Consider the following 23,349-nt stretch of genomic DNA (forward strand, 5'->3'; position numbering starts at 1 on the left):
AAGTTCAACATTGGTTATGTTTTGGGATAGTATTACTCTGTTGTTTTGTGATATTTTACCTTTGATTTGGTGTGTTTAGAAATTTGATTCATCACACATGTCTAACTGTGATCTAGGCATAGTACAAATTTAAAACTAGTCTAAAAACAACTTTGCTTTCTTGCCACGGTAACAGACCTTCAGAATGCAGATTTGGGTACTTCTAATCCTAGTCCGTGTTCAGAATGCTTTCTCTAAACTCACCAGGGTTTTACCAGAAATTGTAACTATTTCACCAGAATAATTAAAAATAAATTCGGTATAGATATAATCTTAACTGAAGCCTTTTCTCTCTGCAGAAGCAACGAGTGTGGTTTAATTTGTCTCCATTGGGTTCAAAACCCCACAGTCCTGTGTAAAGTTTAACTGCACTGTTCATATGCCTTTTTTCTAATAAGTACTCAGCTAAGAGGACTTTTTCTAAATTCAAATATTTATTTGTTAACTATTTTTGCAAAATCATGAGCTTGAGTCAATATTGTTTGATGCAATTATCAGATTCAGAACAACCAACATGTCACGTGGGTACTTTTTGCTGAGTTTAGTGCTGAGCTAAGCTTCCTGGCATTGTTACTTTTTAGTGGTTTTTTTAAAATTTTTAATTTGGAAACTGAGTCACTGACTCCGGAGCCCTCGTGTATCTACCCTGCCTTGGCACTCCTTAAAGAAAAATAACTTTCTGGAAGCAGTTAGGCGATACTTAGAGTAATTTTCCTTTCATTGTGTACCTATACTCATCACAGTTCTTTTGGAAGTTGAAATACAGAAAGCCAGACAAATTTCATTGGCTGTCATATGCCCGGTTCATGGCACAGGTGAGCTCAAAAGGCCAATGTCCGTGTTAGTTCTGCTCTAACCTGAATGGGCTGCCTCTTGCCTAATTGTTGAAGTTCGTAGTCCTGAGAATTGCTTATTACTTCTTCCTGCATGGCCCACTGCTTTATATCTGATCCTCTTTGAAAAATCACATTGACAGAAGCTACACAGACCACATCTTTTATTAGAGCTTCTACTACAGTGGAAACTTAAGAAACATTCGCTTTCTTTGTTTCATCTTTGGAAACCCTAGTTTGTAATGCTGGCCTTCCCTGCAAATAGGCTGCAAAGGAGGCTCCGGGGACTGGTCATATCCTAGGAGACTAATCATTTCTAATAACTTCTATTAAGATTGGCTTCCTTCAGAGATTTCTTGATAGAAATGCAAGTGCTCTTGAGATCCCTGGGAATTGAAAAGTTTTAAGTTTTTCCAAAGAATGGAAAAACTCATCAATTTCAAAGTATAGATTCTAAGTTAACCTTTCCCATGACCTGGGGCACAAACTTTTGGCATGATCTGAAGCATTGCTTCTAATTCAAAAGATTGCTAAGGCACAGAATGGTAGGGGAAGCTCCTGAGTAAAATCAGCAATGAGTGCATGAATAAAATCATCTATGCATACGTGCTAAGTCGCTTCAGTCGTGTCCGACTCTTTGCGACCCTGTGGATTGTAATCCACCAGGCTTCTCTGTCCATGAGCTTCTCCAGGCAAGAATACTGGAGTGGGTTGCCATGCCCTCCTCCAGGAGAATCTTCCCAGCTCAGGGATCGAACCCCAGGTCTCTAATGTCTCCTGCATTGGCAGGCAGATTCTTTACCACTAGCGCCACCTGGGAAGCTCAGACCACCAATGATCCCACGTTATTTACTCCATAGATTTAACTGTATTTTTTTTTTTTTTTTTTTTATCTTCCTGGGGATTTTCCAGTTGGCATTCGTATTTCTTGAGTCGTTGGACTACATTACCTATTACAGATTCATTTTGCCCAGGGTTATTTTAGTTTTATTTTTATTGCCTGTTCCAGATTGGATCCCCTGAAATCGGACCCCAATTTAGTTCTCAGATTTCCCCCATCTCATTCATGGATTTTTTTTTTTCTTTTCTTGAAAAGTCTTGGCTTAGTTCAATTGTAGGAATTCCGTGAAAAGGTCGTGCTCCCTCCTTTTTATTTTTAACTCTTTTTTATTTTTTGGCCTTGCCTCTCAGCTTACAGGATCTTAGTTCCCCAAGCAGGGATTGAACCCAGGGCCCTGTCAGTGAAAGAGCTGAATCCTAACCACTGGATCATCAAGGAATTCCCTGGGCATTATTTTCTTTCCTTGCTTAAGAACAATTTCTAGGGAGAAAAAGAAAAAGGAGAAAAGAAGAGACCTGTGTCACCTGAAAAGTGCCCAATTTCTGTGTTTTGTGATATATTTCGAGAGTTTTAGATTTCTTTGAACTCTTTTATAACTACTTTAAGAGGACTTTTAACAAATCCATCATCAGAAGTTGTATTGAAATTAAAAATAAAAATTAATGTTTTTGCCACCTGTAAAGGATGAAACTGTACACAGGTTTTTAACAATAATATTTGTCGTGCTTTCTACTTGGCATAAAGTTTAATTTCAGGTCATATTAATCAAAGAGTGGGAAATCGTTTTGTTGTTGCCATCTGTCTGGTATTCCATTATAAAAAGACATAAATGAGTATTTAAGTTTGTTACAAAGTCCCATATATTTATAAGTATTTATCCAAAAGGGCCTTGGCTTTTTGTATCTAGTAATGGGTCACATTAAGTTAATGGTTTCTCATAGACATTAAAAATGGAGGAAAAAAATGAAGAATATTCCTTCTCCACCCTTCCTACACACACACACACACATATACACAGTCTTCTTTGTCATTTTATGCACCGGTGAGCTCATCTTGCAAAGGAAATGATATATATGTAAGGACTTCAACTCATGTTATTTCAAGGCAAGTGAAACAGCAATAAATATTGAGCAAAGAACGCTGATTTGTATTTAGAACATTTTAATATAGGGAATGATTTTCAAAATCAATATAAGCCAAATGGCTTTTGCCAGATCACTTTTTAGTGATTGAAAATAACTCAGATGCAGATTTCTTTTATACTGTGGCTCTATTTTCTGGATTTGCCTAGGTAAGATCTTCAGATATCACATGACATGTTTTAAAAGCCTGTGTCAAACTTGAGGGGGTTCAACAGATTCTGGGGAAATAATCCTCATAGACATAGGTAAAGATTCGCAGATAGACGCAGAAGTTTCTAGATAGAGTCAATTTATTCTGTTTATTGAGTTGAAATACTCATTTAATTAAATAATCTTGTTTGTGCTCAAAAGAGCTTTCTTGAGAGGAGCTTTTGGGATTTATTTATTTATTTCTAAAAATCCTGCATATCTTTTTTAAAATAAATATTTATTTATTTATTTGGCTGTGTAGAATCTTACCTGTGGTGTGCAGGCTTAGCTGCCCCACGGCATGTGGGATCTTAGTTCCCTGATCCCTCAGCAGGAATCAAACCCATATCCCCTGCATAGGAAGGTGGACTCTAATCCCTGGAACACCAAGGAGGTCCCCAAAGGGGTTTTATGTATTTTTAATTGCACAGCACAGTTCTAACAAAAACAGTAGCAAGTCTATAAACTCCATGTTGCCGGACTTTCACGAATCGAATTTTTATAGAATTATATTGAATCTGTTTTTGTCAAACACATTGTTTGTTTTTAACTTTAAAGTTAAAATGCCATCTGGGTGTATTTTTGGCTATACTTCAATATCTTTCTTATAGACATTTTCTAAGCCAATGTTGTAGCCTTTAGGGCTGGTTAAAGAAAAGGTGTTCTTAAGCCTGTACTGCATTCCAATACAATTTTCTTCAGTTTTCTAATGAAATTATAATTAAACAAAAAGGAATGTTTTAGGGCTCTGAGCTAAATTCTGACATCAAGTGGTTACTGTTATACATTTTTTTTTCCCATTTAAGTTAACATCTTTTTTAACTAGTAGAGGTTTTTGAAACTTTTTTTCTCTTTGGTTTTTTGGAGGCTTGCTATTTTAAGGGTTTTTTTTTGTTGTTGTTGTTTTAAAGGATGCCTCTCCTCTATGATGAATTGAGAAGGATACGCAAGACTTTTAGAGGTCTCAGATGCCTCTGATGGTTAAATGTAATATGTCATGCCAAGGTGAAAAGCGAAATGAGACTGGTCTCCCTGTACCAACTTCTGATCAGCTGTTGTCCTAGCATGGCTGGAAGGTGCCTCTCCCAGAAACTTCCCGTCCAGCAGGGACAGGGCAGGGTAACTTCTACTTCTCCTCATCAATTCTTTCTCCCTTCTTGGGACTGCTTCACCTTGAATTTGTTTCCTAAAACATAAAACTGATTTGAGGATGAAGGTCACAGTGGACCAGCAGATCACATGCAGTACACGGTCTCCAGGTCACCTTAAGGACCACTCAGAGCACCCCCCCCCTCCCGCCACACACACACACACACACTCAGAGCTCAGGGTAGCGGACAACTTCTGGGATGGCCACTCTTTACCTAGTTAATCATTTCATGCATGGAGCTGATATTTATTCCTCCTGGCAAAAAAGTGCACCTTTTAAGACTTTCTCACCCAGGTGACTATATCTTTGGCTACTTACGAGAAACACTCATTGGAACCTACTTGACCCTGACGCCCTTTACAAAGTGGATTTCTCACTCGGCTCCTGCAACTTCTGTCTTGGGGGTCTAACCCTGATTTTAAAAATATTTATGTCACTGTTTCAGTATGAGCTCAAGAAATGGATTCTTTTTCTCTCTAGCAGTTTTGTGAAGTTCCACCAGGAAACATCACCAGGAGTAGTGAGTTTATCTCTGGGGACCCATATCTAGGTTATCATGCAAGTATCACCTGGATGTCAAAGAGGATTTTGGGGAGGTGCTTTACAGGGTCCTTCAGACCAGTCCATTCACCTCCTGGAAGAATCTGTCCCCTGATGCCTGTCCTCCTGTTTTTCAACATATTTGGTACCCTTCCTCCATCTCTTCCTCCATCTCCATCTTCTCCTCCATCTTTGTCTTCTTCTCCTTCTCACTTCCTCCTCCTCCTTCTCTTCTGCCCCTTCCTCCTTTCTTCTCCAGAGGTGGGGAATGTACTCCCTCTTATTCAAGGACTTGTATCATCAAACCACATTTCCCCAAAAAAACTTCGACCTTCAGCCTCAGCTCCTGATGTGCACTTGATAGGCTTTGTCCCTGGCGTGTTTTCTGTCTGAGCTTTATGACTTTTCGACTAACATAGCAACTATATTACAGATATTTGTAATATTGCATAATGCTTGATTTAAGGGACATCTTTGTGCTTCATATCTTAGAAATGCTGCATTTTTAATGGGCTAACCCCCATTAAAAATAGAGGTAACTCTTTGCTCTTATAAAGTAACTAGTCTATGAGCAGCTGTGTAGATGATTCTTTTTGATGTTTTCCAAGAGGATATTTTTATGACTTTCATTTTATTTCTAAGAAACAATGGGAATGGATTATCAAATTTACTTTTTCTTTCTCCCCTTTTCAAAAGCCGCATGCTAAGGATAAGATCTATGTCCAGAGTCAAGGTAAGAAATTTAAAATATATATACTTGAAAAAATAAAGTCTTTTATCTTTTAGAGACATGCACTGAAATGGAATAATACGATGTCTGGGATTTACTTGAAAATAGTAAAATGGGTACATTTTTATTATTTTTATCATTAAGATAAAAAAGGAGAACCTTATAAAAGAATAATTTAAAATGCAGATCTCAGATCACTTAATAGAGTACAAATACTCCATCAGTGATATGTTTACAAAAGGAAAAGGATGAGCTTCTCCATATAAGTTGAGTTGAGATGGGGGCCCTCGAACCCTCTGCCTCCAATCCAACTCTTCCTGCTTTCCCCAGGGTTCTGCCCTGGTTGTGATTTCTGACATCCTCTCCTGAGACCCTTAGGATCTCCTAAACACACCTAGTAAAACACTGACCCACATAATAGAAATCAGGGAATCAATAGTTTCAGGAAGAACACAGCTTAATCCAAGCTGAGATTAGAACCAAAGCTGAGCCCAGGGTCACAAGTTCAATTCCACATTATACACATCACATTGTTGTTATTGTTGTTGTCGTTCATTCGCTAAGTCCTGGCCGACTCTTTGTGACCCCATGGCCTGCAGCATGCCAGGCTTCCCTGTCCTTCATCTTCTTCCAGAGTTACACATCTCATTGTCATGGTATAAACACAGTAGTGGTGAAAGGGATAATTTCAGCAGCAGAATCATTCATCAAATGCACTTTTTCTCGGACCCCCCATTTAAAAATGATGTGCTGACTCAGTGTGTATAAAAGGAGTGTGTCAGTGTCAGGGCAGGTCTGGAGTTGAACCTCCCATTCCTCCTCCATGGCCACTGGTTTATAGCCACAGAAGACAGTAGTGCAAACACACGGGCTTTGATGTACCACGTGGGTTTGAACGCAGCCTCTAACACCTACTCACTGAGTCATTTTGGATCCGATTAACCTCAGTGAACCTTGGTTTCCAGCCGGATAGACTGGAGGAATCAACCTGCTTAACAGGGCTTAAGGGTTTCCAGGAGGGCATGGAACATACCCACCCAGATTCTGTGCCAGGGCCAGCTTGGGGTGGGCACCCCTTAACTAGCTACTGTTTGTTTAGTCAGTGTGAATGGCCAGCTTAGAGGTGTCTTGGAGAGGTGGTTCGATGATGTCATTTTTACTCCGTACATTTTTAAATCTTTTCTACTCTCAAGATAAATTGTTAAATATTGCCTCTGGATTTTCAAACGTTTTACTGTTCATTTTTTCGAGCATTTTAAAAGAAAATCTGTCTGAAGAAGTGACACAGCTAGTAGGCAGTCATGTACGATTTAGAGGGATGAGATGAGGAATTTTAAATACAGATATAATTTCTGTGTAATTTTTTAAAATGTAATTTTAATTTTATTTATTTATTTTTGGCTGTGCTGGGTCTTTGCTGCTGCGAGGTCTTTTCTCCATTTATGGCAAGTGGGGGCTGCTCTTTACTTGCATTGCACGGGGTTCCCATTGTGGTAGCTGCTCTTGTTTGGGAGCACGTGCTCTAGGGCAAGAGGGTTTCAGAAGTTGCAACTCCCGGGCTCTAGAGCACAGCCTCAATAGTTGCAGCATATGGGCTTAGTTGCTCCATGGTGTGTGGGATCTTCTTGGACCAGGGATGGAACCCATGGCTCCTGCATTGGCAGACGGATGGTCCACCACTGAGCCACCAGGGAAGCCCCGATAATTTCTTTTAGAGTTTAGTTGGTAGTGATTTGGATTCTTGTTACCTAAGTGAATTTTTTTAGGAACTCAAACTTTCTGTGTTCTAGAGACAGTTTGACCCAGGAATGGATGGTGGGGTTGAAAGCGATGTATCTTTTATCCTTGGGAGCTGTGGGCTCATTTTATCTTACTTTTAATTTAATTTAATATTTTTTTTGGCCACACCACGTGGCATGCGGGATCTTAGTTCCCCTAACAGGGATCAAACCTGTGCCCCCTGCAGTGGAAGCATGGAGCCCTAACCACTGGAGCACCAGGGAAGTCCCTCAGAGGCTCATTTTAAACCTCAGAGGCTTGGAGAGATCAGTGGGAATTCAGTGAAGCTCTCGGAGCTTTAATTCTGTATGAGAGCTGAGTGTGACAGTTTTTAAAATGTCAACGCAAAATAACTGGCTATGTTTCAACAACGTGAACTTTCTTCTGTCCTCTTTCCTTTGACCCAGGAATCGCAACAGTGCCAAACACCGCCTTTAACTGGAATACTTTTCTTCAGTGTTCAGGTAAGAGGTGAGACCTTCCGGTAGGGCTTTGACACGTGCATCTTGTCAATGCGTCAGTTTCTTGCTAGGTTCACGTGGTTTTGAAGAAGGAGCTGTCAGGGTCAAAGAAACTGGGTGAAACAGTGGGAAGGGGCAAGGCACAGTTAGAACAAGCTTTGTTTCTCCACATCAGTGGTCTCATCCCCATGAACCTGGGGATGCAGATGGAATGCAAGAGGAAGAGTAAGACCAGACTTTCTGATGCTGCTCTTGGGACAACCCCTCAGGTTTAGTATCATGTGACAGCTGTCCTTATTAAGGATGCTGACCTCCTGTGTTCATTTGATGTATCTTTATTAGCTACACACACAGTAAGTCACCGAGACAAAAAATTTTTGAAAAGAATATCAGCTTGAGAAACAAAATTTTAAACCACTTGAAATCTCAGCACCCAAAAGGAAATATTAGTGTTTTATCTTTTTAAAAAATTTATTTATTTTTCAATTGAAGGATAATTGCTTTACAGAATTTTGTTATTTTCTGCCAAATATTGATATATCTTTCTCAACAGTTTTATATATATATATATTAATGCTTTTCATAAATATATGTATAATACCAATATTGTGCTCTGTGTGCTGTGTACTAAGTTGCTTCAGTCATGTCTGTCTCTGCAACCCTATGAACTGTAGCCCTCCAGGCTCCTTAATCCATGGGATTCTCCGGGCAAGAATACTGGAGTGGGTTGCCATGCCCTCCTCAATATCAATGTTAAAGCTGTATTAATGTATTATATATCTTAATACATTAATATATATCAATGTATTAATATCATCATATATATTATGATGATATTATCATCATATATTAAATATATAAAGATGTGATCTTTATTATACATACATAATTATGTGTGATTATATCCCTGGGGTTGCACAGAGTCGGACATGACTGAAGTGACTTAGCAGCAGCATTTATATTGTATTGATAATATATGAATTATATACAACATAGATATTGCTTTGTATTTTAATGTTTAAATAATACATGTGTACAAATAACCCTATATATAATGATTTTTAAAGACAAAAGTGCAGTCAAGCTATATTTACTGCTCTAACACACTGTATTCATTATGTTAATAATAATATGCTCTAACTTACTCTTTTTTTAAAATTCCTGAACTAAACTAATATTTACACAGAATGAGATATAGACTTCTCATGTAGAATTGGATGATTGCTGACAAATGTATACATACCCTAATCCAGACAGATCACCATTCCATGACTCAAGAAAGTTCCCTCTTGTGCTTTTCCATATTTTAATTCCCATCCTTTTGTAAGGGACTCTATTCCAGTTTCTATCGTTCTCAGTTAGTTTTACCTAGCCTTAAACTTCATCTTGGTGGAATTATACTGTAAATGCTGTTCATGTCTCATCTTTTTTGCTCAACAAAATGTTTTTGAGATTCATCCATCTTGTAGGATGATGTATCTGTAGTTCTTCCTTTTTTGTTGTTGAGTCGTATTCCACTGTCCATTGTATGGATATGTCACAGTATGTTTCTCCATTCTCCTATTGATGGACTTTTGGGTGGGCTTCCCTGATAGCTCAGTTGGTAAAGAATCTGCCTGCAATGCAGGGGACCCTGGTTTGATTCCTGGGTCAGGAAGATCCCCTGGAGAAGGGATAGACTACCCACTCCAGTATTCTTGGGCTTCCTTTGTGGCTTAGCTGGTAAAAAATCCACCTGCAATGCGGGAGACCTGGGTTTGACCCCTGGGTTGGGAAGATCCCTTGGAAAAGGGGAAGTCTATCCACTCCAGTGTTCTGGCCTAGAGAACTAAATTAAATTAAATACTAAATTAAATTCTAGTCATGGGGTCGCAAAAAGTCAGACATGACTGAGTGATTTTCACTTTCTTTCACTTTGGGTTGCTTTCCATTTTTAGCTGTTATAAATAAAACCACTGTCCACATGTTTGTACAAGAAATCTGGTGACCTTTGTTGGGATTTCTCTTGGATAAAGCTTGTAAGCTCAATAGCTTGAGTATAGAATGGATACATGCTTCACTTTATAAAAGAACAGTCAAACACTTTTTGAAAGTGTTTTATACTTCACACTTTGAAAACTATTTTACACTTCCACAGACACTGGTGAGAGATCTAGTTATGGCACATCCTTGCCAACAATTGGTGTTTTCAGACTACTCAACTGTAGTTATCCTAGGTGATAATGAATTGGTATCTGACTATGGTGTTGGCCATTCATGTGTCTTCTTTGGTGCAATGTCTAGCCATGACTTTTGTCCAAATTTTTTAGCGTGTTGTCTTTAATTCTTGATCTGCAGATAGTTTTTTAATTTATTTGTTGTCGTTGTTGTTCTGGTAAAAGCTTGCTCTCTCTCTCTCTTTTTTTTTAATGTTGACAGATTTGTCTTTTTTTCTTTTTGGTTGTGCTAGGTCTTGGTTGCTGGAAGCGGGCTTTGTCTAGTTGCAGCAAGTGGGGGCTACGCTAGTTGCAGTGAGCAGGCTTCTCATTGTGGTGGCTTCTCTTGTTGTGGAACACAGGCTCTGGGTGTGTAGGCTCAGTAGTTGTGGCACTTGGGCTTAGTTGCTCTGCAGCTTGTAGAATCTTCCCGGACTAGGGGTTGAACCCACATCCCCTGCATTGACAGGTGATTTCTTAACCATTGGACCACAAGGGAAGCACATGAGTACAAGCTTTCTGTCAGATACATAGATTGTGAATATTTTCTTTCATTCTCTGGTTTACCTTTTTGTGTTTTTAACCATGTCTTTCGAAGAGCAGAGGTTTTAAATTTTGTTGAAGTCTAACTTATCAATTTTTTCTTTAATGGTTAGTCTTTTGGAGTCCTACCTAAGACATCTGCTTACCCTAAGGTCAAAAGAATATTTTCCTAATTTTCTGCTCCAGAAGCCTTAGCTTTTCCATTAGGATTGTAATCCTTCTGAAATTAATTTTTGTGTTGTGGTAGGAGACAGGGATTGAAATTCATTTTTTTTCCATAAATTCCAATATCACTGAAAATGCTTTTCAACGAATTGCTCTAGTCCCTTTGCTGAGAATCAGTTTACTCTATGTGTTCCTTTCATGTACCTGTATGTTGTTAGTTGCTCAGTTGTGTCCGACTCTTTGCGACCCTATGGACTGTAGCCCACCAGATTCTTCCATCACTGGAACTCTCCAGGCAAAATACTGGAGTGGGTTGCCATTCTCTTCTCCAGTGTATCTGTATATATCCACTCTTACGTCAGTATCATGCCGTCCTGTTGCTGTAGATTTATGGTACGTCTAAAAATCAGGCAGTGTTAGGCTATGACTTTGTTTCAGACTTGTTTTAGCTCTTCTAGGTTTTTTGCATACACATATAAAAATTTTAGAATCATCTTGTCAGTTTCTATAAAATCTTGTTGCACTGAATCTATAGATCATTTTTTTTAATAGATCACTTTAGAAAGATTTAATATCTTAGCAATAATTTGTCTTAAAATCTCTGAACATGATATATCTGTCCATTTGCTTGGGTCTTATTTATCATCATAATGGTTTGTACAGATCTTTCATGCCTTTTAAAAATATTTGTAAGGAAATTATTATTTTTGATGTATTATGAAGATTTTTTTTTATTTCAGTTTTGAATTTTAGTTGTTGCTAGTATATAGAAGTACATTTGTTTTTTGCACATTGGCATTGTATCTTGAAATCTTATTATTTATTGATTCTAATTGCATCATGTTCTTAATCCCTTTATTGTATTTCAAATACTATAAATGTATCCAAACAATCCTTTTTGTTGGACGTTTAGATTGTTATTTTTTATTTATTTATTACATAATTTATTATTTTTATTTTTGGTTGCCCTGGGTCTTTGTTGCTGCACGAGGGCTTTCTCTAGTTGCAGTGACCGGGGGCTACTCCTCATTGTGGTGGACAAGCCTCTCGTTGTGGTGGTTTCTCTTGTTGTGGAGCGCAGGCTCTAGGCACACGGGCTTCAGTAGTTTCAGCTCTTAGGCTCTAGAGTGTGGGCTCAACAGTATACACGGGCTTTAGTTGTTCCACAGCATGTGGAACGTTCTCAGACCAGAGATAGAACCCATGTCCCCTGCGTTGGCAGGCAGGTTCTTAACTACTGTACCACCAGGGACGTCCAGGGCATGTAGATTTTTTAAAACCGTTTTGATATGCAGTGATGAAAGTGCTAGGATTTTAATCTTCATTTGTCTGCCCAAGTGTTTTCTTAGGAGCAATTCCTAGAGAAAGAATTGATGGATTAGATTATGCATTTAACCAGAACTTTCATACATTTTGTGTGATGGTCAGTTGGAGAGATGCCATCAGGGTGCGTGTCCATCAGTGAAGCTCTGAGGGTTCCATTTTCCCTACGTGTGGTGCCACTGTCTTTTCTGTGCATGGTATGATCCAAGCATAATCATGGTGTTTAAGCAAAATTTTATTATACGGTATCTTTAAGTGTAGAAAGTTAAGTTGTCCACAGATAAAGCCCATAAGTGTAAACTGCTTGGGATTATAACTGCCTTTCAGGCTGATCAGCCCAGTAATTCTGGTAAAGGTGCTAGAATAGCAATAATAATCTCAGCAAGGACTTCCCTGGTGGTCTAATGGTGAAGAATCCACCTTCCAATGCAGGGGACATGGGTTCAATCCCTGGTCAGGGAACTAAGATCCCACCTGACATGGGCAACTAAGCCCATGTGCCACAACTAGAGAAGCCGGTGTGTTGCAACCAAGACCCGAGGCAGCCACAAAATTAAAAAAGAAAAAATAGAATTATCTCAGGAAATGCAATTTGAAGCCTAAGGATTCATCTCTTTTAACCTGAAATGCTTCTCTTTAAAGACAACAATGCAAGGGTATCTTTAAAGAGAGCTGAAGTTGCAGGTCCTCCTGTAAATGTCAGAGCGTGAAAATGCAAAATCAGTGCCCTACCCACAGCAAACAGGAAGACACCCCGGGCCTCTTTTTGCTCCAAAAACTTCAAACAGAACCTCCACCACGTACTCCATTCCATTCCCTTGAAAAGAAGAAATTTTCAAGCATTTGATGAGAAATAATTTCCCAAGTGTTTTACATCAATCTCGGCTACAATGGCAGAGCTGTTGTCAGCATTACAAATGAACCCATGTGGTCGGATTGCTTTATCATGTCAGGAAGTGTAAGCCGTTATTCAGAACCTGGGGGCCTGTTTTAAAGCGCCTGCTGTAGGTTATTCCATCATCTATATATCACAGGGCATTGTTGCGGGGTAACTAAGATTCATAATTTCCAAAAAGAGGGTGATTTGTCATCCAGTTCTGTAGCCTGATGCTTGCTTGTTTCATCGGTCTTACTGTTGAGTGATTAACAGAACAGCCAGGAGATTTTAAATACTCCTTAGACAACATTCCCTCTGGAGACCTGCTGGGCTGCAGTCCATTCTTAATGCGTGCAATTAGAAGCTGTAAATGTGTTCAGAATAGATGGGCTTAGGGGAGCTGCGGTTGTGGCTGCGGGAGCTGACTGTTGGATAATGGCTTCAGGATAAGATGGAGAATTCAGCAGCGACTCTGGGTTTTATGATCAGGTGTCTGTTCTCATTTGTATGGTCATTCATCTTCGTCAGTTCTGGAGTTCAGACTCCAGAGATGGACCATCTTTCTCACCCATCTTCTGTGTTAACGCTGTCCTCTGGAGAATTCGAAATCTGTGATTGTGTTTTGTCACTTCCACCCAGAGACAGTGAAAACAGAAGTTACAGTGAGGGACTCCTCTGGTGCTCCAATGATGAGGGCGCTACACTTCCACTGCAGGGGGTGTGGGTTCGATTCCTGGTCAGGGAACTAAGATCCTGTATGCGGTGCAGTGCTGCCATTAAAAAAAAGGTTGTAATGAATTTGATGAAGGCTGTTAGTGATCAGTTACTCATCTTCTGGATTCCTATGAATTATTAACTTTGAAATAAAGGTTTTTGTTTTTTTTTAAACTCTTTATTGTATATGGGAGTGTAGCCGATTAACAATGTTGTGATAATTTCAGGTGGACACCTAAAGGACTCAGCCATACATGTGCATGTATCCATTCTCCCCTAAACTCCCCTCTCATCCAGGCTGACATATAACATTGAGCAGAGTTCCCTGTGCTATACAGTAGGTCCTTGTTGGTTATCCGTTTTGAATATAGCAGTGTGTACATGTCCATCCCAAACTCTCGATCTCTTCCTCCCATTCTTCCCTGCTGGCAACCACAAGTTTCTTCACTAAGTCTGTGAGTCTCTTTCTGTTTTGTAAACAAGCTCATTCGTGCCATTTCTTTTCAGATTCCTCACATACAGGATATCGTTTTTCTCCTTCTCTGACTTACTTCACTCAGTATGGGTGGGTTGGGAAGGGTCTCAATGAATACTTGGTATAAATAGGCAGATAGCTGATTAATCCCCAGGGTTTATAGTCGCCTTCTTAAACATCTGATGTGGGTTTCAGGATGCCTTCTCCTTTAAGGTACACCTTAGGTTTGCTGAGAATGTTCAGTTATATTTCTAAATCTCCTTGGTTTAAAACATTAAATCAGTTATATGCCAACCAGATTCCATGTTCAAACAGGTCAACTAGGAACAAATAGAGAATAAAGTAGATTAAAGGCACTAAAGAAAGTGAAATGCTAATTGCTTAGTTGTGTCCAACTCTGCTACTCTCATGGACTATAGCCCACCAGGCTCCTCTGTCCATGGGGTTCTCCAGGCAAGAATACTGGTGTGGGTTGCCATTCCCTTCTCCAGTGATCTTCCCAACCCAGGGATCGAAACCAGGTCTCCTGAATTACAGTCGGATTCTTTACTGTCTGAGCCTCCAGGAAAGCCCAAAAATGCACTAACTGGCATTGTTATAATTTTTCACGTGACAGTCACAATAGCACTTCTGATCCAGAGGTATGTGTTTAGACATCAAGTTAGTGACCTGGTCTTTGAGTTTTCAGGCACGTCTTAAATGTTGTTATGGTTCCATCATCCATGATTTTTGCTTTTATTTTTATTTTTGTTTGGCTGCACCAGGTCTTAGATGCGGCATGTAGGATCTAGTTCTTTGACTAGGGATTGAACCCAGGCCCCTCTGCATTGGGTGTGCAGTCTTAAGCACTGGATCATGGGGGAAGTTCTAATTTTTGTTTCTAAATACCAGTAACTAATGCATGTAGAGTAATGGCTCCTCGAAGCCCATCAATCCTGAAACAGTAAAACTTAAACTTGACCTGGCTACACCTTCTTGGGTTTTAAATTCTCACTTTATTTCTATTTTCATTGTTTATTTGATCTTCTCTCTCCTTTAAAACTCAGTTTTCCTATATGGATACTCTAATATGCCAGCTCAGATGGTCATATTTTCCTTCCTCGGGCTGTTCTGAGGAAAAATCACTTTTTCAGATGGAAAATTCCTGTTATTAGATCTCTTTCGGCATTCACAGACCCCCAAAACAGATTTTTCAACTTAACATTCACTAAGTCTGATCACTAAGCAGAAGTTCTTGAATTTTTTTTCTCCTTATAATAACACACAAAAAAACCAACAAAACAAGAGCTGCTGGAATAGAAAGCAGCAAAGAAAGTGACTTTAAGGAGGATTGGGTTTCTATTCTAGAACGAACTTGGAGGACTTGGAGTGTGGTACTTAGTCTGTCGCGACCGATGTGGTGTCAGACCATGAAAATGACACATTTTGTTTAGAAGATAAAAATACCATTCTCCAGGAAATGGTAATATCGGAAAGGCACGTAAATGGGTGTTTAAAGGATGAGTTCAAACCTTGGTTCATGTGAAACCTGGATCTTAGGGGAAAAGTCAAGAGAAGAAAAATAAGTTTCGGGTTAAAATGAGGAGATGAAATCCACTAAAAAAGTTTAGGTGGGTCTGTGCCCGACCTCCAAGCCTCTACAGGCGAGTCTGTTTTGTTCTTTTTTAAAATCTGAGAATGAGCATAGTACATTTCCCCCAGGAGAGGCTGAAATGGAATTACTCCAGATTGATGCATTCCCGAGGTGGGCCTGAGACCTTGGTTGTTTGATCAGGATTTTTGAACTTCATTTCCTGAAAATGATATTGGTATATCTGAAAAACGCACATAAGCTCTCAAACCCAGGTGCTGTCTCTGCATTTAATTTAAAATTTCTTTTTTAAAAATTCCTAAAATAAGACAAAGCATTTGGTTCTTTGTTTGATCCTGTTCTAATGTCCTTTTCTAAATTCCTGTGACATTTAATCTCCATCCCAGGAAGAAGTGGGGGAAGAGAAGCAAGGGGATATGGGATTAACTCTGTCTCCTTCTAGAGTCTAGTAGGTCGGGGAAGAGAAGGGCAAGGAGGATCTCAAACTCAGTTTAGTGAGTTGGGCACCAGCACTTTTAATAAAAAATGAAGTGAAATGGAATAGAAGATATCAGAGTGCCTGGTGTGTAATAAGTCTAAGTTATTCTTTGAGACTGTACTGTGTATGTGTGTATCTGTGTGTGTATGTAAACAGTTATCTCATGCGTGCAGGTGTGGCAATATAAGTCACAAAACATTCTAAAGATCAATGTTATCGATTATGGATTATTTTCTTACAAGAAAGGTTATCTTACAAGGTTATCTTTCCTAGGGATCCTGGAGTACAGATATGTCGAAGATCACTTTTCTCCAAGGTTCTTCCAAACCTGCTTTTCTTAGGAGGTGTAAGGGTTTTCTAAGAGGACATCTGAATCTTAACATTTCAGTAAAGATTTTCTCCAGAGCTAGTTATGCATTATTATTATTATTAGCTTTTGTGATTGTGTCAGAGTACTCTCAATGTGTTCTGTTACATTTATTCTAATTATCTTACTAAAAAAGCACAGAGGAGGAATTTCCCTGGCAGTGCACTGGTTAAGACTCTAAACTTCCAATGCAGGGAAAGCGAGTTCAGTCCCTAGTTGTCTAACTAAGATCCCACACGCTTCAAGTGTGACCAAAAGATTTAAAAAAAAAAAAAAGAAAAAAGTCATAGAGGAAATGAACTTGTTTCCATTGAGAATTCAATGAATGAGGGGACTTCCCTGGCAGTCTTGTGGGTAGGACTCGGTGCTTCCACTGCAGGGGACACAAGTTTAGTCCCTGGTTGGGGAGACCCCAGCCATACCCACCTACCCATACCATACCCAACCATACCCACATACCATGCAGGATGGTCAACAAAACAAAAAAAAACCAGAAGAATACAACAAAAAAAGAACTGAATGAATGAAATTAAATGTATGAATGAACACTTTCTCCTTGCATGGTTTTATGTCCAGTTATATGCATTTGCAAATGATGAAGTTTTAGGTTCACTTGGGTTAATGATATTAATATTGTCTATTCTCCCTGTGATACAGCTGTATAACAGACCACCTCAGCATATGATGACTTAAAACAACCACAATGTATTTTCTCATGATTTTGTGGGTCAGTGGTTTAGACTCGGGGCTTCCCTGGTGGCTAAGACAGTAAAGAATCTGCCTGGAATGCAAGAGAGCTGGGTTTGATCCCTGGGTTGGGAAGATCTCCTGGGGAAGGGAATAACAACCCACTCCAGTATTCTTGCCTGGAGAATTCCATAGACAGAGGAACCTGGCAGGCCACAGTCCGTAGGGTCACAAAGGGTCAGACGTGACAAGCGACTTAGCACACATGCACGGTTTGGACTTGGGTCATCTCTGCTTCCTCTGTGTGTATTAGGCTCACTTGTAAGTTAGCCTGAGGCCTGACAGGCCCTGCGTGAGAGGCTGAGTCTGTCTCCATCAAGTATACTCTTAAGGAGGCAGCCCAGCCTGACTGTGAGGCAGCAGTGTCCCAGTGGGTGGGGGCTTCCCAGGTGGCTCAGTGGGTAAAACATCTGCCTGCAACACAGGAGATGCAGGTTCAATTCTTGGGTCGGGAAGATCCCCTGGAGGAGGGCATGGCAACCCACTCCAGGATTCTCACCTGGAGAATACCATGGGCAAGAGGAGCCTAGCTGGCTACCATCTCTAGGGTCACAAATTTGACACAATTGAAGCGACTTAACATGCATGCACACATGTCCCAATGGGTGAGGGCCCTGGACACCAGCCTTCAAGACCAAGGCTTGGGAATCACTTTCACTTGCTCTGTTATTTTTTGTTTAATATTATTTCTTTATTTGGCTGCACTGAGTCTTAGTTGAAACATGTGGGATCTAGTTCCCTGACCAAGGATCAAACCCTGGCCCCCTGTACTGGGAGCTCAGAGTCTTAGCCACTGGACCACTAGGGAAGTCCCTCCTTGCTGCGTAATTAATGCAAGTCACCAGGTGAGCCCAGCGTCTAGGGGTGGGGAAATGGGTTCCACCTTTTGGTGAAAGGGGCCACAAAGAATGTGTGTGATTTACTCTGTGTGTGTGTGCGTGTGTGTGTGTGTGTGTGTGTGTGTGTGCGCTCAGTTGTGTTTGACTCTTTGTGGCTCCATGGACTGTACCCCTAGGAGCCTGGCAGGCTACAGTCCATGGCATTTTCCAGGCAAGAATACTGGAGTGGGTGGCCATTCCCTTCTCCAGGGGATCTTCCTGACCCAGGGACTGAACCCACGTCTCTTAAGTCTTCTGCATTGGCAGGCTGGTTCTTTACCACTAGCACCACCTGGGAAGCCCCAGTCTTACATGACAGCTTTCAAATGGCAAACCAAAACTTTTCTCTATCTATGGGTGTGTATATGTACTAATATATGAACTTAAGAGGACATTCTTATATAAACCATCTTTATGGTTTTATGAAGAAGACATTCTTCTTAACTGGAATTTCACTGAAATATTTTTTATGACCGATGGCTGACATTTCAGTAATAGCTGAGTCAGTTCTCTGTTGCTTTCTCCCCCTGCATTGCAGTGGGAATTACCTTTATGTTTATTAGGCCAGGCTCAGCTCAGGTTGAGCCATCAGAAGAACTGTTAGTTCAGCAGGGAAATGAAAATAAAGGTTTGGTGTGGGCACAGCTGGTTGAAAGTTCAGAGCCGAGTAGCCTTTGAGCTCTGTGGGATCATTGTCATGGAGCCACGTGCTCTCCTTTCAATATACCCGGAACTCTTCTGTTGCAGAGATTAACCAAAGTGCTGACAATCTACACTTGTTTCTCCTGATCTGTGGACTCAGACAAGTGAAAGACCCTCTCTATTTGGTGGATGCATTCTCCGGTATGTGTTCTTGAGTGACCCCTCGCCTGCGGGATTCCAGTGCGGTTCCCATCTTCAAAGGTCTCTCCTTAGGACTTTGAGATTTCTCATTTTTTTTGCCCACCAGCAGAACTATTTCTAGATTGTTGCTTTGGAAACAACCAGAAAAATAATCACGCTGTTAGTCATTTCAGTTGTTTCCTACTTTCCTGTGCCCTCAGCTTCTGTTTTGCTGTTGTTGTTTAGTTGCCCAGTCATGTCTGACTTTTTTGCAATCCCCTGGGTTCCTGTAGCCCACCAGGCTCCTCTGTCCATGGGATTTCCCAGTCAAGAATATTGGAATGGGTTCCCATTTCTTTTCTCCAAGGGATCGTCTCAGCTTCTGAGAAAATCGTAAAAAATAGCCAATAATGGTAAGGCTAAAATAATTTTACCTGGAAATAATTTACACATGCCAATTTGTTTGATACATTTGGAGTTTTGTTGCACTGCTTAAGTTAGTCTGTAGACTCCAGTGTATACTGAAGTCCATATTGAGTTATGATGGCATATGCATCCTAACTACATAATAAATTAAATATCTGAATAATGTGCAATGGTCTAGAAAAAAAGTTTTCCTTAAAACCATAAAAAGTCCAATAGTTAGATTTCAAATAATTGTAAGTTGACTAATATGAAAGCAAAATGATATGAAAGAATTTATATTATTAGCACAATTAATACTGAACTGACTTATGTTTTCAGCTGTGACTTAAAACCATTTTAAAAGTCTTTTTTTTTTCTTTTTTCTCCTCAAGAATGGCATCAAGAAGAGCCCAACGTTTACATGGTTATTGTTGGTCCTGAAGTAAGTTGATTTGCCATGAGCCTTGATCTCATCTCTGTTTTCCTCCATTCTTTTTAGACATTTTGTAAAATTAGTTACTTTTCACACTCATATTTTATTTTTTTCTTAAGCAAATAAAGCCTGTTTGCCTTTTAAAAAATGAACACCAGGCTGAGGTTAGAGATGATGACGCTTTATAAGTCTTTACAATTAATTTAATGCTACGGAGGGTAAGTAATGGATTCTCTCAGGACTAGAGGCATATAAAGAAAGTTTATCTAAGTGGGTGTATAAGATAGATGTCACATGTGGTCCAGATCATCTTTGAAACTCGTTGAAAGTGCTCAGCAGACATGGAGCTGTTCATCCAAGCACTGGATTAGGTGATTGACATACATTTAGAAGCCAAGTGGGGTGGAGAATAAGTACCTATAAGCACGAGAAATGAAGTCTTCACTGGGGGATGTCCTTGGCTGACCATGGCTATTGTCTGGGGAACAGAGGTCAGTGGAAGGGCTTGCGGGTGCTGCCTCTCAGCTCCCTGGGACTCTGGACACCCCCGCTCCCCCTCTGCAGATCTGGAGCAAGCAGGTGATCTGTTCCAGAGTTGATTCTTTTTTCTTTTTTTTTAATTGTTACCAAGGCTGTGTTTTTGTTTTTTGTTGTTGTTTTTTTAAATTTTTTGGCTATGCTGGGTCTTTGTTGAGCTCTTCTTTCCTGCATGGACTTTCTCTAGTTACTGTGAACAGGGGCGCCTCTCTAGTTGCGATGCAAGGGCTTCTCACTGCGGTGGCTTCCTTTGTTGCAGAGCACGGGCTTAGTTGCCTCATGGCGTGTGGGATCTTAGTTCTAGGACCAGGGATCGAACTCATGTCCCCTGCGTTGGCAGCTGTACTTCCAACCACTGGACCACCAGAGAGGTCCCCTCAGAGTCAATTCCAAGCATTCAGAGAGTCTGGGTGGCAGCACTGTCATCTCATGAAAGCAAACGCTGATTGGCTCTGTCCAAGCAGTTTAGAAAACAGAACCCTCGTCCCGCCAGTCGGGATGTAAGGATGTCTTGTCTTCTCTTCCTGGGGTGTCTGTATCAGGGCTTCGTCTTCTGTTTCCATGAACGACATCTCCCACTGCCTTTCCCTTCCGCCCAGCAGGGATGGCTGAGTCTGGGCATGTTAAATGCCTTCGTGACATCCTTGTTCTATTCTGTCATTTCTCATCTTGTCAGTTTCCTAGTTCCCTAGAGACCCACGAGGTAGGCAATAGAAGTGGCAAGCTTTTCTCAGTATTCTAAAGACCTCTGGAAATACTACATTTACCTGGAGAAAGGCCCCCTAGCCTAAAAAATATACCAGGCGCTAGAATTTGTGGGGCCACATTGGTTGTCACATGGAAGATGAATCACCCCACCATCCATGTTGTTTGTTGGTATAACAGGCGCTCACATATACACACTTGCACGCACATACACACATCACAGAGGCTCAGGGCCAGCCTTTTGATGGTTAACAAGGTAATTCCCAGTGCACTAAAGAATGTTAAGTCACATAGGCAAAGCTATTACTAGTATTATTTTAATTCTCTTTCTGAATTTCTGTTTGAGCAGCATGATTGAAAAAGCTTTAATTTGATACTGAGATTCTTGCTAACCAAGAGAGAAGGCTGCAAGCTTAGAACCGTGGCAGCAGCAGTTATCTTGAAAAAATTTAGTAATGTGGCTTTACTTTTCATTGCTTTTGTTTTTATGGTTTGGTTCCATTTATGATGCATGATACTGGTTTTCCAACTCCGAAAATTTCCTTTAAAAATCAGTTGATTAAAAAAATGAATTTATTTCACAAAAGTATTAAATAAACAATAGTAGAGAGGGGGCACAGATGTGATGAATTGCAAAAGTATGCAAATAGCCAGTTTGGGAAACAGTTTTTATGAAAGCTCAGTGTGCCTGGGAGGTACAGGTTTGAACCCTGGGTCAGGAAGATCCTCTGGAGGAGGAAACAGCAGCCCACTCTGGTATTCTTGCCTGAAAAAAAATCTCATGGATAGAGGGGCCTGGTGGGCTACAGTCCTTGGGGTTGCAAAGAGTTGGACACGACTGAGTGCGTGTGTGCACGCGGGCGCGCACACACACACACACACACACACACACACACACACACATGCACACACAGTGTATTTGGAGGCAGAAATACCAAAAGGACAATACTTGGTGGAGAAAAATGTTCACAAACAACTGTGGCCTAATGATGACCTGATTTCTCTGTTTGACTTTTCTGTCACGCTTCCTTTTAAGGCAACCTGGAGAGAGGTGGCAAACTTCAAAGTATAGCATTAAGCATGTGCCAGAAACCCTTTTCCAGGAACATAAAGCCTGAAGCAGCATTTTAGCTGGTACTGGAGTCAGAGAAGAGGGAGCGACTAGGGTACATGTTGTTTTCCCGCATCCATTAGCACCTTCCTGCTTAACTCACTTGCCTACAAGTGAGGGAAGCCATTTGTTTCATAGAGACTTCCTAAGTCATGGTCCCTTAGAAGAGGCACTTCTTTTGTTTTTGCTTTCTTTTGGCTGTGCCAGGTCTTAGCTGTTGGGTCTTTGTTAAGGTGCTTGGACTCTCACGTTGTAGTGCAGGCGCCGTAGTTGTAGCGAGAGGGCTTAGTTGCTCCGAGGCATGTGGGATCTTAGATCCCCAACCAGGTATCAAACCCATGTCCTCTGCGTTGGAAGGCAGATTCCTAACCACTGGACCACCAGGGAAGCCCCAGTTATTTTGTTTTCTAAACAATTAGGAAGGCTTTTCCGTCCCCAGGGGAAAGAAACTTACTTTCCCGTTTGTTTTTGAAACATACAAGCTTCCCTCTAACTTTAGTTTGCCTACTTTTGAAAGAATAGTGATTGTAAAAACTGTTTCCTTCCTCCTAATTTCACTGCAAAGAAATTAGACTCTTGGGCTCTGGGTTGGGAGGCAGTAGGGGAGGGCGGAGACTGTGGCAAACTGTGGCAAGACTGACTGGGAGCATGATCAGCCACAGCAGGATTTGCATCCAGAGATGCAGGCTCCCTTGTCAACCTTCCAGGAGAAGCCACAGCCCAGAGGCCTTTTTTTTTCTCTTTTGAAAAAAAAAATGCATGCGTGTGTGTGTGTGTGTGTGTGTGTGTGTGTGTGTGTGTGTGTGTGTGTGTGTGTGAGAAAGTTTTAAGTGCTGGCAACTAGCTAGATAAACATTCATGTGTGTCCTTGCTCTGACTCTCTTTCTCTCTTTGTTTGCCTTGTCAGTCCTACAAAATGAACCTCTGTAGTTTCTTTCTTTTTTTTTAAGTTGTGTTTATTTATTTATTTTGATCACGAGAGTCTTCATTGCTTCACTCGGGCTTTCTCTAGTTGGAGCAAGCGGAGACTGCTCTCTTGTTGCAGAGCGTGGGCCCTAGGCCTGAGGGCTCAGTAGTTGTGGCTTGGGGGCTCAGTTGCCTTGTGGCGCATGGAATCCTTCTGAACCAGGGATGGAGCCCATGTCCCCTGCATTGGCTGCGGATGCTTAACCCCTGGACCACCAGGGAAGTCCCTGTATTTCCTCTTTTGTAACTTCCAGAGGGAGGCAGTCCTAAGTGGCTTCGAGTAAGATCTCTCATGACTTCGCCTGATGAGAAT

The 23,349-nt window shown here is 40.7% G+C and overlaps 1 protein-coding gene across 2 annotated transcripts in view; it reads left to right on the forward strand.

The window, feature by feature from the left end:
* GLT1D1 (glycosyltransferase 1 domain containing 1) overlaps positions 1–23,349 on the forward strand; it is a 110,169-nt gene that overhangs the window by 42,876 nt on the left and 43,944 nt on the right. The window contains exons 5-8 of one of the 2 annotated variants that reach the window (XM_065904840.1): positions 5,431–5,467; positions 7,651–7,707; positions 18,805–18,900; positions 19,677–19,726. The exons of the other annotated variant lie outside the window; for it this stretch is intronic. Of the exons in view, the coding sequence (XP_065760912.1) occupies positions 5,431–5,467; positions 7,651–7,707; positions 18,805–18,900; positions 19,677–19,726 (240 nt within the window). The remainder of the gene's footprint in view (positions 1–5,430; positions 5,468–7,650; positions 7,708–18,804; positions 18,901–19,676; positions 19,727–23,349) is intronic. 2 annotated transcript variants of the gene reach the window in all.

Source organism: Muntiacus reevesi, chromosome 13 (genome assembly GCF_963930625.1).
Source record: "Muntiacus reevesi chromosome 13, mMunRee1.1, whole genome shotgun sequence".
NCBI lineage: Eukaryota > Metazoa > Chordata > Mammalia > Artiodactyla > Cervidae > Muntiacus > Muntiacus reevesi.